The sequence below is a fragment of the Mobula hypostoma genome, chromosome 6 (assembly GCF_963921235.1).
Source record: "Mobula hypostoma chromosome 6, sMobHyp1.1, whole genome shotgun sequence".
In the NCBI taxonomy this organism is placed as follows: Eukaryota; Metazoa; Chordata; class Chondrichthyes; order Myliobatiformes; family Myliobatidae; genus Mobula; species Mobula hypostoma.
Window position 1 is genome coordinate 136,068,247 of NC_086102.1, and position 16,247 is coordinate 136,084,493.

At 42.3% G+C, this 16,247-nt stretch overlaps 1 protein-coding gene across 2 annotated transcripts in view; it reads right to left on the reverse strand.

Moving 5' to 3' along the window:
• The window catches only part of s100b (S100 calcium binding protein, beta (neural)), a 38,185-nt gene extending 30,045 nt beyond the window's left edge, over window positions 1-8,140 (reverse strand). Inside the window, exons 1-2 of one of the 2 annotated variants that reach the window (XM_063051799.1) lie at window positions 7,994-8,140; window positions 762-914 (exon numbers count right to left, since the gene is read on the reverse strand). In XM_063051799.1, coding sequence (XP_062907869.1) covers window positions 762-899 — 138 coding nt within the window. In that variant the 5' untranslated portion in view covers window positions 900-914; window positions 7,994-8,140. Of the gene's footprint in view, window positions 1-761; window positions 918-7,993 lie in introns of both variants that reach the window. The other variant, XM_063051800.1, reaches the window with a different exon arrangement.
• Window positions 8,141-16,247: the final 8,107 nt, after the last annotated feature.

A 16,247-nucleotide genomic window follows, 5' to 3' on the forward strand; every position in this document is an offset into this window, starting at 1 on the left:
CTTCGAAGTATACAGTGAAATGTGTAATTTGCGTTCACAACCAGCACACCTGGCACTAACATAGCATGCCCACAACGCTCAGCAGAGCTACACCGAGCACAACAGGACAGAGCAGAACAAAGAACAAAACAACAACGGCAAAAGAAATAGCTCCCTTCCTCCCTCCCTCCCTCCCACCCATCCACCACTGACCCACACATATGGACAGTCCTCCAATTCCAGGCCAGGCCTCCATACTCCAGTTTCCTGACTTCAACCACTGGGCCTTGACTTTCCTCCCCTCCATTATCTCTCAGCTGCTGCACACATGATAGCACTTAACATATTCTCTTTTAACACGTTGGCCTTCCCTGTCCCTGTCTCAAGGAAGTTGCTTTCAGGTAAGATGAGAATACACAGGTGTGAGGGAGAATAAATAAGAGGGCAAGATCCTTCTAGTCTTGAGTGTTGATTCACGGGATCCAGCAAAGTGATAAGGGATTCTGCCCTCCTGATGCTGAATAACGCAAGGCAAGGACAGTAACAAATCCCACCTCAGTATATTATTGTGTTCAACACTATTAGACACTCTTTACATTTACGTGTCTCACAGTGTGAAGTTACATCTGCATGTAAGGTCATCAGATGTTAAGAAACAACTTCTGCTTTTAAATTACGCCCTGATTGCCAGTATTTGAGAGACATTACCAGCCCCTGAAGAGCTTGCTAGCACCACCACCACAAAAGCCTGCTCGATATAAAGGATTTTGTGTTCGACTCACCCCAATGAAGTTGCTGAGCTCATTGTTAATGAGGTTCTTCAGATCCGCCTTCTTCAGCTTCAGTTTATCTCCATCTTTGCCACTATACTTGTGAAAAGTTTCAATAATTGTCACCAGGGCATTCTCCAGATCAGACATTTTGTGGTTGAAAATCTGCTTGAGTGAAAAGAAGAGAATGGGTAAATTAATATTAATACCGTTTCTTTCAAATCTCCATTGGTCTCATCTCTATAACACCCTCCAAACCTACATCCTTCTGTGGTCCCTGTGCTCTCTACTTGAGGTCCCACTGGTTTTAATTTCTGCCCCATTATCAGCTGTGCATTTAAATAAGATCCTAATGTAGGCAAATAGGATTACTGTTGATGGGAAAAGGGGTTGGCATGGACATGGTGGGCTGAAAGGTCTGTTTGTGCCCTGTACTCCTCTGTGACTACAAATCCCTGCCCTATCAGCTGAAGTTGTCTCCCTTTAGGATGCTGCTTAAAAACTACCTCTTTCACTACACTTTCGGTCAGATGTCCAAGGTAACATCAGAGAAGTCTGGAAAAACTCATCGGGTCATGTAGCATTTGTGGAGAGAGAGAATGGAAGTCAACATTCTGATGATATCCAGCCTGCTGAAAGTTCCAGGTTTTCTTTATAAAGTTTGGGATAAGTTTCAGTTGATAATACTCCTGAGGTAAATGCTGGGGACTCTAACTAATCTAAAGCCAACATAACTACATCGCACTTGTATAATAGAGACTTTACCTTCCTGCTTGCCAGTGCATACACAGAGTATAGAAGCCTGCCTTTACAAAATACCACATCTGAACCTTCCATATGAGAATGAACTTTTAGGCTTATGATCTAAGAATGTCCAATATTCATGAAATTCTCAGAAGGAAATGGCAATGAGTCTCCAAGAGAATGTCACTCAGAAAGTTGGATCATACCCTGATTTTGCTTTTGTCTGCTTTTGGCCACAGCAGCCTATTGAAACAAAGTCAAAGTCAAAGCCAGTGTCGACATATACTGTTCTGAGTTTCATTTTCTTACAGGCATAAACAGGAAAATAAAGAAATGCGATAGAATTATGAAAACTACACATAAGAAAGACTGACAAACAGTCAATGTTCAAAAAAAGGCAAATTCTGCCAACAAAAAGAAAATAATACTGAGAACATGAGTTGTGAAGTCCTTAAAAATGAGTCTGTAGGCGATGGAATTAGTTCAGAGTTGAAGTGAGCACAGTTATCCACACTGGTTCAGGAGCCTAATGGTAGGGCTGGCTGTCAAGATGTGAGAGACTGCAAGTGCTGGGATCTGGAGCGGAAGCCAAATGGCTGGAGAAACATGGCTCTGGCAGCATCGATGGAGGCAGGGGGATGGTCAATGTTTTGGGGTTTGACCCTGCATCAGGATTCTGTTGGTTTGATAGCAAGTTGGCACTTGTTTTGACATCCCCATGCCAATCACCTTTAAACACACTGAATTGGCACTCATTCAGGTGTAAGGGGAGCACAAGAACCGTGAAGCATTAGAGCAATGGAGCAACATCTGAAACCAGACTGGTGATTATGAACAGGCACCAATTAACCCCGAGGGAAAGGTGGAATTCTTCAGCAAATACTTCCGCATTGGTGAACCCCAGATGTCACCCAATCCCTGCGGCCATTATCATGCTCCATCAGAGGCAGGCAGACAATCCCACTTAAATAGTCTGGTGTTTTATCTTTGCAAGGATCACAGGACATGACAACAGGGAAGAGTGCAATGGATGTTGATGGGCCTGGGGACAGGAGCTGTAAGAATTTAGTTGAAATATAGCCGTGAAGAGGAGTCCGTACAATGGCTCCAAGAGCAGGTCAGATGTTATGGAAGGATACAGAATGTAAAGTCCAGCTATCATCAAACTGAATCATTGGGCAGGAAAAATTACTTTACCAGTCTGCCTGTGGTAAGTGAAAGTTTTGATTCCCTTGGAAAACTCCAAGTCATTCAATGTTTTAACTTTTTTTGTGGGGTAGCTGTTGAAAACAGTCACAAGTGTAAGGCTACTTGGATTGAAGTGGTCTATGTTATGGTCACTGAGAGTCCTCCAACTATTCTTTACTGAAGCTCATTGACACTAGATCAGCAGGTTAGCTCCAAACCAATGGAGCAGGAACTCCCAACCTGGGGTCCACAGATTTGGTTTATGGCATAAAAAGTGGGCACCCTTGCAATAGAGGTACTCTTATTCCCTCTCTTAAAGGAGATTGAAATGTTAATTGCATGCCCCAGTTTGACCACCTGGGGGCATCAGAGTCCTCCAAACTTTGACACTCCTCCTCCCCTGATTTTTTTTTCATGTGTGTCTTGTTTTTAGTTATCAGTGCACCTGTGCCCTGACTTGTTTGTCTATTTAAGTTCCCTCTGGTTTGTTTGTCTTTGCTCAGTCTTGAGTTTGCCTAGCTTGTGTCCTCCACAAACCAGTCCTCAAGTAAAGATTCTTTTTTTCAACCCCACCCTTGTCTCTGATCTCCTCTACACTTGGGTCCACCTAGTCTAAGTCTGTCTTGGGAGACCACTGCTTCACGATATGGAAATTCACTATAACCAGGCACCTCACTACTACTGGGTTTAAACCCAGCCTGGTGACAACTCCTGTTACAGTTAACTCCAGTTGTAAACCTGGTAAGAATGTTATGCATGCAGATATAGAGATGACCAGAGAATCTGGTATAAAACTGATGTGTGCAGAGTAAAAAAGCATCTTTTATAGGTAGCTGAACTTGTATCTGGTTGTCCTTGTAATAAGTTCTCCTCACAGCATTCCATCTGTTCACATTGCTGTGAGGGTACATGGAAGGCAGAGATTTACTGCAAAATTCTCCCTGCATTTGTTTCCAGCATTTGCTCGTGACAGGTTGAGCCAGGACTGGGTGTAAATGCAGAAAGATGGACTGAACCCATGATAATTTTGTTTTCGTTTAGGGAGGAACTACATTGCATCAGGACCACATCACTTGAATTTATTATTCTTAGCATGTTGTGAGCACCCAAAATATCCCTGGTAGACCGAAAAAGAAAAAGGTAGTTTGTTGCCTGTAGTGATAGTAGTGAGGGGACTGGTCAAGGGTTGCACCTCAGGAAAGATGATTGAAAATTGACTGAGGTGTAAATAATCTAGTACCACTACTGATCAAATCAATGCTTGTCTACATCACAAGTATCGGAGGTGAAGCAATATTTGGGGAACATCCAATGGCATAGTGAATAAATAAAGGAACCAATGAATGAAAATCCTCAAAAATTGTTCAAATTATTTAGGACAATCTGAATCACAGTTTGCCATTTATGTTGAAGACCCCGTTTCACAAGAACACAAGGTGATAGGAGCTGGAGTTGGTCACTCAGTCCATCAAGCTTGCCCTGCAGCTCAATATGATCATGGCTGCTCTTTCTCAAGCCTTGTTTCCTCCTCTGTGTTAATTCCTCCTTGCTTACATTCCCCCAAGTATCTATTTCACAATAAATTCTAACAGTGATTTGGTCTCCACAACTCTCTGGGTCAAAAAATTCTGAAGGTCCGCCGCCCTTTCCTTCAGCATCTCCTATACCCATGGTCTCTACCAGCTAGATGGACACAAACATCACCACATGGGAACATGGCCAGTTTTGGCTTGTCTTTAAGTTTTATATTATGGAAATGCGGTATATGCCATTCCCTCATTGCTACCCAGTCTAAATCCTGGATCTGTAAGACTGTCTTCATTAAACAGATTGCAGTGGTTCAAGAAAGTAGCTATGAATCATCCTCATATTATCTGCCCACAGGACTCCCAGTGCTGTACATTGCTGAGGTATTTATTGCCTATTAGATAAGTAGTTCAATTAGTAACTAGGAAATTATTGTATTCCTCTGAAGCTTAGTGCATGTCCATAAATATATAAACCCCCCATGAAAATACAGATCTTACTTTCCAACTTTCTGGCCTGGCCAGAATTTGAATCCTGCAATGGATTCTGAATGATAAGACACAAAAGGGGACTTTAAAAACAAGACTGCTCTTCATAGTCTTCTTTTCATTATCATTGTTCTTGATTTGAGCACGGTTTAGAGGAATTTGGGTTGGGGAGAAGGTGTCCAATAGGTTACTAAGCATGTAGGAGCTTTTAAGATGATAAAGATGGTTAAGGACAGTAAAAATAATTTCTAGTGGATGTATTGTATCAAAAAAGACATGCATTTACATAACAACCTTTACAATATTTTGCAATATAGTGTCTTACAATTGGTGAAGTAATTGGGAATGTAGTCATTTTAATAATGTAGAAAATGCAGCAGCTAACCAGAGCAATATTAAATAGAGGACCGCAGACCAGTAGGAAATTAGTTTACGATTAGCAGAAGAAACTTCTCTTTGTGTGAAGAGACATTTATGAGCAGAATATAGCAAAATCTCTGTAACCTCTGAAGACGTGATTGGGCTATGTATTTCTTGCCCCAGGACATAACAAACAAGTTGGATTAAGTAAGTGCCTTTGCCTGTAATTGTACTGTGACTTCTGCGTTGTATGAACAGCCAAGTGTATAACTTTGGCCTCAGAAATATTTACAAATAGTAATAGCTGGTAAATTTCCAGAGGTTTGGAAAGTAGGAATAAATGTCAAGTGGATTTAATGTGGACTTGCAGAATGAGAAAGAAAATGGGCTTCTCTACTGTTGTCATGGCTACAGTACAAGGGATTGTTTGATTGTCTACTTAGTATTGGGCAGAATAACTTAATAGTTTCAGCAGTGAACTCTTTTGTTGTGTTGCTGATTTTGTCTTAGCTGTCTGGAAGGAAACAAGGAAATTTAGTGAATTTTAAATAACTCAAACACCACAGCAACCTGTAATCCCTTCACAAATTCTGTCACACTAAAGTCTGTTTAAATGCAATTTAATGACTGACACGTTGAGTCACTATATCTCTATAAATGTTCATACACAAACCGGCTAAAAACTGAAAATTGCTGAAGAAAAACTTTGTTTTATTACGTTGTTATGTCACGGACACTTTCTGATGGGTCACACTTTGTTTAATAAAGCAATCTGATTCAAACTGTCTCCTCCTTTCCTTCTGGCTCCTGCAACAGCTCTGAGCTGGTGAGTCCTGACTGCTGCCAGAGAGGCTCACTGAGTGGAAGAGAATATCAAATCCAAGTGTACTTGCTTTGTGATGTTAAACAGCAACAGGTAAATGAATTGGCGATGTCAAAAGTGTCATATAACTTCATAGAAAAATTGGATTATTATTTATATGTATCCTCAGGATATTCTAACGTGCAATGCACCAATGAGTGTTATCTTATAATTTAGGAGATACATTTGTCAAATGTTCACAGAAGATCTCTTTTAAAACAAAACAATCAGTTTATAGTGTTGGTCGAGGGAGTTGGCAGAGCCCTTTAATGCATGTCAGAGGAACATTTACATCTAGCTGACAGGGTAAAGAAAGCTTAAGTTTTGCCTCATCTGAAATACACTCCCTTGGTCCTGCACAGGACCATCACCTTAGGCAAAGCAATTAAGTCTCTCATGCTGTGCATGTAGGCGGGGGAGAGTATGGGTTTTACTTCCTAAACGTAAGAGATTCTGCAGAAATCCAGAATAACCCACACAAAATGGTGGAGGAACTCAGCAGGTCAGGCAGCATCTATTGAGAGGAACGAAGAGTGGGTGTTTTGGGCCGAGGTCCTTCTTCAGGACTGGAAAGGAAGGGGGAAGAGGCCAGAAGCCAGGATTTACATCAGTCAAGATGTACACAAACTACAACTCCCAAGACCTTGGGGAAGCAACACAAATGAGTAGAAAGTACATGACTAGTGTCACTAAACCATTTCAATCAAATTAGTTAATCTTCCCTTTTATTTGAAGAGAAGAATGATTCGATGTAAATTAAATCCCCTCCCATGTCAGCCAATGAAAACAAAAATCTGAATTTCAGATACAAGGCCTTCCATTTTCTGTAGAACTTAGATTAGTTTGGCAAAAGGCAGAAATCTTACATCCATCAAATTCGTGCTTCAATATGCTCTATAATGTTGCTAGTCAAACGTTGGCATAACAAAACAAGTTATAAAGAAGGAGGCAATTCAGCCCATTATTTCTGTGCTGGCTTCCTGCAGGATCTATTTGCATATTAACACCCTCCTGTTCTTTCCCTATAAGTCTGCAAACATTTTCTTCTGGAGAATAAGTCCAATTACTTTTTCAAGGCTGAAGTTAAAATAGTTTTTAAGTTTCCCACATCACAACTCCTGGACTTAGTACTTGGAGGGAGTGTTTCCCTCTCACAGACTAATATGTTCATACTGACAGACTCAGCGGAGTGCTGGAACCTGCACAATGCAAAACGCTGTTTTACTTTCTAGAATGGATTAGCTCCAAACCCTGTTAGAGGTTGTGTTGAATTCTGCCATTCAATCCCTGCCCACCCATCCTACCCCACTCAAGCCACTCAGAGGAAAACAAAAACAGCTTAAGAAGTTTAGCATATAACTAAATAACTCTGCTAATGTACTATACTTATCTTTCTGTTAAATAACTGATCAACTGTGCATATCCTGACTTTTAAGTTCATAGTTTATTTTCTCCATTGCTGATTTTTATTTTTATCTATCTGTTTTTGTTTGAATGAATGGATTTTCAAAACTCGAGCTTCGGGAGGATCACTGATGCAGTGTCAGAAACTTTCTCCGCTCCCATCTGAACTTCAGCAAGACTATTACTGAAAGGGAAGCAGTGTTGCCACTGTGAAAACACTTCTGCTTTTGAATTTTGTCCGCAGCAAGAGAATTGAAATGGCAAGATAATGGAATCTAAAGAGACAGCAAGAAATCCAACACATTGCAGGCACAGAAGTTTTCTCATTGCATCTTAAACAGAGACAGCACAGAATGAAGTTATTCAATAGAGAGTGAAAAGAATAACTCATTTACTCCATCCTGTTGCTCTTTCCCCAAAGCACTCTAAATGATTTATTTCTTTTTAAGTGTATATCTAACTCCTCCACTTTATCAGGCTGAGTAACTTAAAAATAATAAAATAAGATCAAATCTAAAAATACCTTCTGAATTATTAATTTCACATTTTCCATTGTTGAATATAATCTTAAAACTATTCCTCAGTCTGCAATGATATTTAACAGCCTTCAGTCTTAATCTGACACATATTATACTGGTACATCTCAGTTTCACTCCACACCATCACCTTACCTTGGTGAGGTTCCAGTTAACTTTCAGCAAGAGTTGACTGTGAGTTTTGCCGCTTAACAGCGTTGCTTTTATCCTCTCTGGGAGATGAAAACCGTTGCTGCAGTTTCGATGCGGACAAATCTGACCAATCGGTGGTGGAGACTCAACACATCCCTCAGCTCAGTTACACCAGTCGCAAGTTAATGAAGTTAAATGATGCAGCAATTTCCTTTTAAAGGTTCCAGTACAGAGTTAGCTGGTGTTAGAGAGTAGCAGCCAGAGTCAGAAGGGATAGTGTAGCAGACATTAATACGAATGAGATCAGACTTCATCATGATTTCAAATATAACCTAAGGGCAGTATGTTTAACACTGTTTGGGAATAGAACATAGAAGATAGAATAGTACAGGCCCTTCAGCCCACAATGTTGTGCCAACCCTCAAACCCTGCCTCCCATATAACCCCCTTAAATTCCTCCATATACCTGTCTAGTAGTCTCTTAAATTTCACCAGTGTATCTGCCTCCACCACTGACTCAGGCAGTGCATTCCAGGCACCAACCACTCTCTGAGTAAAAAACCTTCCTCTAACATCCCCCTTGAACTTCCCACCCCTTACCTTAAAGCCATGTCCTCTTGTATTGAGCAGTGGTGTTCTGGGGAAGAGGCGCTGCCTATCCATTCTATCTATTCCTCTTAATATCTTGTACACCACTATCATGTCTCCTCTCATCCTCCTTCTCTCCAAAGAGTAAAGCCCTATCTCCCTTAATCTCTGATCATAATGCATACTCTCTAAACCAGGCAGCATCCTGGTAAATCTCCTCTGTACCCTTTCCAATGCTTCCACATCCTTCCTATATTGAGGCAACCAGAAATGGACACAGTACTCCAAGTGTGGCCTAACCAGAGTTTTATAGAGTTGCATCATTACCTCGCGACTCTTAAACTCTATCCCTCGACTTATGAAAGCTAACACACCATAAGCTTTCTTAACTACCCTATCTGCCTGTGAGGCAACTTTCAGGAATCTATGGACATGTACCCCCAGATCCCTCTGCTCCTCCACACTACCAAGTATCCTGCCATTTACTTTGTACTTGGAGTTCGTCCTTTCAAAGTGTACCACCTCACACTTCTCCGGGTTGAACTCTATCTGCCACTTCTCAGCCCACCTCTGCATCCTATCAATGTCTCTCTGCAATCTTCGACAAACCTCCACACTAACTACAACACCACCAACTTTGTGTCGTCTGCAAACTTGCCAACCCACCCCTCTACCCCAACATCCAGGTCGTTAATAAAAATCATGAAAAGTAGAGGTCCCAGAACTGATCCTTGTGGGACACCACTAGTCACAACCCTCCAATCTGAATGTACTCCCTCCACCATGACCCTCTGTCTTCTGCAGGCAAGCCAATTCTGAATCCACCTGGCCAAACTTCCCTGGATCCCATGCCTTCTGACTTTCTGAATAAGCCTACCGTGTGGAACCTTGTCAAATGCCTTACTAAGATCCATATAGATCACATCCACTGGACTACCCTCATCTGTATGCCTGGTCACCTCCTGAAAGAACTCTATCAGGCTTGTCAGACATGATCTGCCCTTCACAAAGCCATGCTGACTGTCCCGGATCAGACCATGATTCTCTAAATGCCCATAGATCCTATCTCTAAGAATCTTTTCCAACAGCTTTCCCACCACAGACGTAAGGCTCACTGGTCTATAATTACCCGGACTATCCCTACTACCTTTTTTGAACAAAGGGACAACATTTGCCTCCCTCCAATCCTCTGGTACCATTCCTGTAGACAACGAGGACATAAACATCCTAGCCAGAGGCTCAGCAATCTCTTCCCTTGCCTCGTGGAGCAGCCTGGGGAATATTCTGTCAGGCCCCGGGGACTTATCCGTCCTAATGTACTTTAACAACTCCAACACCTCCTCCCCTTGATATCAACATGCTCCAGAACATCAACCTCACTCATATTGTCCTCACCGTCATCAAGTTCCCTCTCATTGGTGAATACCGGAGAAGTATTCATTGAGGACCTCGCTCACTTCCACAGCCTCCAGGCACATCTTCCCACCTTTATCTCTAATTGGTCCTACCTTCACTCCTGTCATCCTTTTGTTCTTCACATAATTGAAGAATGCCTTGGGTTTTCCTTTACCCTACTCGCCAAGGCCTTCTTATGCCCCATTCTTGCTCTTCTCAGCCCCTTCTTAAGCTACCCTATATTCCTCAATAGACCCATCTGATCCTTGCTTCCTAAACCTCATGTATGCTGCCTTCTTCCACCTGACTAGATTTTCCACCTCACTTGTCACCCATCGTTCCTTCACCCTACCATTCTTTATCTTCCTCACCGGGACAAAATTATCGCTAACATCCTGCAGAAGTCCCTAGACATCGACCACTTGTCCTTAGTACATTTCCCTGCAAAAACATCATCCCAATTCACACCCGCAAGTTCTAGCCTTATAGCCTCATAATTTGCCCTTCCCCAATTAAAAATTTTCCTGTCCTCTCTGATTCTATCCTTTTCCATGATATGCTAAAGGCCAGGGAGCGGTGGTCACTGTTCCCCAGATGCTCACCCACTGAGAGATCTGTGACCTGACCCAGTTCGTTACCTAATACTAGATCTAGTATGGCATTCCCCCTGGTCGGCCTGTCAACATACTGTGACAGGAATCCATCCTGGACACACTTAACAAACTCTGCCCCATCTAAACCCTTGGAACTAATCAGGTGCCAATCAATATTAGGGAAGTTAAAGTCACCCATGATAACAACCCTGTTATTTTTGCACCTTTCCAAAATCTGCCTCCCAATCTGTTCCTTGGTATCTCTGCTGCTACCAGAGGGCCTATAGAATACTCCCAGTAGAGTAACTGCTCCCTTCCTGTTCCTGAGTTCCACCTATATTGACTCAAAAGAAGATCCTGCTACATTACCCACTCTTTCTGTAGCTGTAATAGTATCCCTGACCAGTAATGCCACCCCTCCTCCCCTTTTTCCCCTATCCCTATCCCTTTTAAAGCACTGAAATCCAGGAATATTGAGAATCCATTCCTGCTCTGGTGCCAGCCAAGTCTCTATAATGGCCACTACATCATAATTCCATGTATGTATCCAAGCTCTCAGTTCATCACCTTTGTTCCTGATGCTTCTTGTATTGAAGTACACACCCTTCTACCTTTACACCCTTTATTTTGCTTCTCTTTCCTCAAAGCCTCTCTGTATGTTAGATCTGGCTTTACTCCATGCACTTCTTTCACTGCTCTATCGCTCTGGGTCCCATCCCCCTTGCAAATTAGTTTAAACCCTCCCGAACCATGCTAGCAAACTTACCTACAAGGATATTGCTCCCCCTCAAGTTCAGGTGCAACCCATCCAATCTGTACAGGTCCCACCTTCCCCAGAAGAGATCCCAATGATCCAAAAATCTAAAACCCTGCTCCCTGCACCAACTCCTCAGCCATGCATTCAACTGCCATCTCCTCCAATTCTTACCATCACTTTCACGTAGCACTGGCAGCAATCCTAAGAACACCACCCTTGAGGTCCTGTTCTTCAGCCTTCTGCCTAGATCCCAAAACTCACACTTCAGGACCTCATCCCTCTTCCTGCCTATGTCATTGGTCCCAACATGTATCACGAATTCTGGTTGCTTTCCCTCTCGTACCAGGATATCGTGCACCCGGTCAGAGACATCCCGGACCCTGGCACCCGGGAGGCAACAAACCATGCGGGTGTCCTTCTCACGTCCACAAAATCTCCTGTCTGCTCCCCTAACTATAGAGTCTCCAATGACGACAGCTCTCCTCTTCTCCGTCCCACCCTTCTGCACCACAGGGTCAGACTCAGTGCCGGAGGCCCTGCCACTGTGGCTCACACCTGGTCGGTCGTCCCCGCCAACAGTATCCAGGACGGTAAACTTATTATTCAGGGGAATGGCTACAGGGGTGCTCTGCACTACCTGTCTGCTCACCTTCGTTTCCCCGCTCTGACTGTCACCCAACGACCTGCTTCCGACAGCCTAGGTGTGACTACCTCCCTGTAGCTCTCATCTATGACTGCCTCATTCTCCCTTACGAGTTGAAGGTCATCCAGCTGCTGCTCCAGATTCCTTACATGGAATAAGATGACAAACAGCATTGTTAGTAAAGGGAACAGGTTAGTTGCTCACACTGGAGGCCACCTAAGAGATTTGGGAACTGGCATGACCGTAAGACATTCTCACAGGTTTTGACGAAGTATCAGATAATAGTGATATGATAATTAGACTAAGTGGACCCAGGCATCAACCATCTTGAGCAAGATACTTTGCACCATTGTGACATGGAGCAGCCTGGCTGTTTTGCTACTTATCACATCCAGTGTTGTCATAGTTGTCACTCCTGAAGAAAAAAATCATGTTAGTAAACTGCTGAAATAGTTAGAATACCAGTTAGATGGGGGAAGCAATGGCACAGCATGTAAGCACTGCTCCCTCATTGTTCCAGCAGCCTCATTTAACCCTGTCCCTGCCTGCTGTCTGTGTGGAGTTTGCAGGTTCTTCCTGCAACCATGTGGGTCTTCCATGGCTGCTGCTTTTTGACAAGAGGATTCTTGTGGTTAAGTAACTACTGTAAGTTACCCCAAATTTTGCATGTTAAAGAAGATTGGAAAGAAGTTTGAGTATGTGAAAGTGAATGGGTGCAGGGAAATAAGTGGGGAATTGAGATTGTTCTGAGGGCAGCACAGACTTGAAAGGCTTGAAGGTTTTCCTTTTATATTGTGAAAAATAATATGCTGAAATTGTGTCCAGGCGTGTGCCCAATTTAATGAACCCAAGCCTTGTGAACGACTTGCTCTGGCTGTGCCATGGTTGAGCAGTTATACTTGTGATGAATGACACCCTGATCTTCACCTGAAGAGGGCTTTAAACTGAGCAAGGATTTTTATTTATTTAGCAATACAGTGTGGTGTAGGCCCTTCCACAACCCCACAACCCCATTTTTACCCAAACCTAGCCATGGGACGACCTACAATGACCAATTAATCTACCCAGTACGTCTTTGGGCTGTGGGAGGAAACTGAAGCATCCAGGGAAAACCTCAGGGAGGACAGACAGAAATTCCTTACGGAACAGTGCTGGAATTGAACTCTGAACTCTGGAATGCCCGGTGCTACAATAGCATCACGGTAACCACTTCACCACAGGGGCACCGCTTGTTGCAACAAATGAGGTGAACCCAAGCGCAGGACACAGGCACGGAGATTTAGTTAGGATGCAGAGGTGGGCGTGAGCGTTGAATGGCAAACAGGAGGGAGAGCAGGAAGGCAGGAGACAGGCAGAATTTATCTTGACATGGAGAGTCTGGGTTTCACTGGTAAACCTCAGAACTGGAGTAGAAATTAGAAAACTGATCTTGACACGGAGAGACTGTTTCACAGATAAATCTCGGTACTGAAGCAAAACTTAGGACACACAATCCTAAGCAGCCGGGAAACGTTAATTACCACACTGACAAAACCAATGATCTGGCAACTAGTGGGTGCAAAGCCGGGCTTCTTATGCTGCAGGTCTTGATGAAAACCAGGTGTACCGTCATCGAAGGGAATTAGGAGAAAATTGGGAATTAATGGTTGGAACCGTGGCACAATCAAAAGGAATTAGGAGAAAATGGGGAATTAACGGTCGGGACTATGACTCCACTTTTTGGCAAGGTGGATACAGAGATACTGTTCCCAGGCTCAAGGACAGGCTTCTGTCCGACTGTTATAAGACTATTGACTTCACAATCTACCTTGTCATGGACTTGCACCTTGTTTGCATTGCACTTCCTCAATAACACAAATATTACATTCCATGTCCTGTTATTGCTTTTCCCTTGCATAAACTTGATGTGCAAATGCTGTGAGATGATCTGTGTGCAGGGCTTGCAAAACAGTTTTTTCACTGTCCCTTTGGTACATGTGTCAATAATAAATCAACATATGATGCATGGGGCAACCATAGCTTAGAGGTCACCAAGAAATCTAGCTGGGAATCAAAAAGAAAATGTGTTCCCCAAAGTGCAGTGAGAAGGTGCCTAGCTGCCAGAGGGAGTGGTTGATAGGACGGAATATGCCTGTTTAAAGTGAGCCTGGACCAGCTCTCAAGTGAGAAGGGACTGATGGATTTTGATAGAAGAGGCATGAGTGGAATACATGTGCTACTGTGTGGACTAGTTGGGCCAAAAGGCCTAAATTTCATGAACTCCAGTGCTTGGATTGTGAGGTTTGAAGCTTGGTTTTAATTATAGTCATACTTTATTGATCCCGGGGGAAATCTGAGAGTGGCTGAGAACGCCCCTGAGTAACACATCCTGTTGTAATCAGCCACGGGTGACCGATTTTATTGGTGGCAATCTGTGGGAGAGATGGAAGTTTCAGGTTGAACTTTTCAGATGACTTAGATGATGCATATTATTTAAAAAAAACAAATTCAATTGCACCACACTTAAGAGTTCAATGTAATGAGAGTTAATTTCTAAGGTAGAATATTCAAAAATTTAAGCTATATTTCTAATATATTCTGAGTTAATTTTCCACAATCAATCTGAAGAAATGGGCTTTCCACAATCTTTCCATTATCTACTGTGTCTCCCGGAAGCAGTATTAGAGTGTCTGTGAGATGGAACTGCAGCATGAATAAATAAGGAAGTTTGATTAGATAAGGGATTGAATTTTAAGTATAATGATGAACAGAAATTACATGCAGGACTAATACAGAAATACTTCTTTATATAGAGACAGGCAAAATTTTGGTTAATTGAAGTAAATGGAGTACCCAGTGCAAAGACAATTCCATGTGAGTTTAACAATTTTAGATAGATATATCACGATTGTTTCAGAACATCTCAAAATGCTTCAAAGAGTGAGGTACTTTTTCACAACAATGCAGCTTATTTGTAAGTATGTCTACTAATTAGAAGCAAAAAGGATTTTGATTAAGTGCAAACCTTTTACAGATACTGCAACATACATTATGTACAAAGGTGCATAAATAATTAAGGAGTAAAAAAACTATTTAAGGAACTGTAATGCAATAAAAAGAAGCATTCCACCTCTGAGTACAGCAGTCCCATTTCCTTTAGCTGTGTAAATGATCTCTTTCATACCTACCCATTTTCCTTTGAAAGGAAAATGAATAAAGTTACAGCTGCTGGAATATGAAACAAAAATAAGGAAATAGAAATGCAGGAAGAACTTCACTGGTCAAGCAGTATCTCTGGAAGGGGAAAACAGTCAATGTTTCAGGTTGATAACCAAAAATGTGGAGGGGGACAGGGAGAGGTGAGAGAGAGATGGGGAAGGTGCGAAGTGTAACTCAAAGGACTGTGTGGAGATAGTCCGAGACAGGTCAGATGATGAAGAGCATGAGTGCTGACCGATAGTGAGGCGTTTTAAAGGAAGGGGCATACACACGATTCTGGAGAAGCAGACTGGATGTGGTGAAGACATTTCCCCTAGCTTGTTCTGGAGGTGAATTTTGTGTGCGAAGAGAAAGTTGAAGATCATTGTTGTCACTATGGCAATAAAGGAAATGCAGCAACCAATTTACACAAAGCAAGATTCTACAGAAAGAATGAAATCAATATTAGGTAAAATGTGTTTTAGCTATATCTTTTGTGGAATTAATATTCAATCACTATACATGGTGGAAAATTCCTTTCTTCATGTTGTATTGTCCATTAGTCTGCACACACAATAGGAGTCAGTACCTCTATTTACCATTTGTCTGGAAGGTAACATCACAGAAGATACTAAACCTTCTTGGTACCCTACTAGGAATGTCCTTAGAGAGTTTGTGTAGCTCCTGGATTGGGATTTGATCCCACAGTCTTTGAACTCAATAAAGAGCAAATATTGAAGCAGGACTTGCCTAAGCCTTTGGTATTATTTTCCCTCTTCAGCCTTCCCTACTTTTGAAAATGACCATAAATTGAAGTCACATGAACTAAAGCTGCTTGCCAAGCTGGCTATTTGGAAACATGTGCCTGAGATGGACAATGATAGACACAGCAGGAAAACTGTACATCCTGTAAGGTAATGTGGTTTTCCTCAAAATTACTATGTTTTATTTACAAACATGGAACATACTGATTAAGTGGTGGCAAAGTTGTAATTTGTAAGACATTGTGCTGATTAAAATACTTCCCACGTTCTTCCAGTGTGTCTGTCTCAGTGGAAAGCATTCAATCTAGGAGACAATTCCCCTTTAACGTTCCCCTATGTC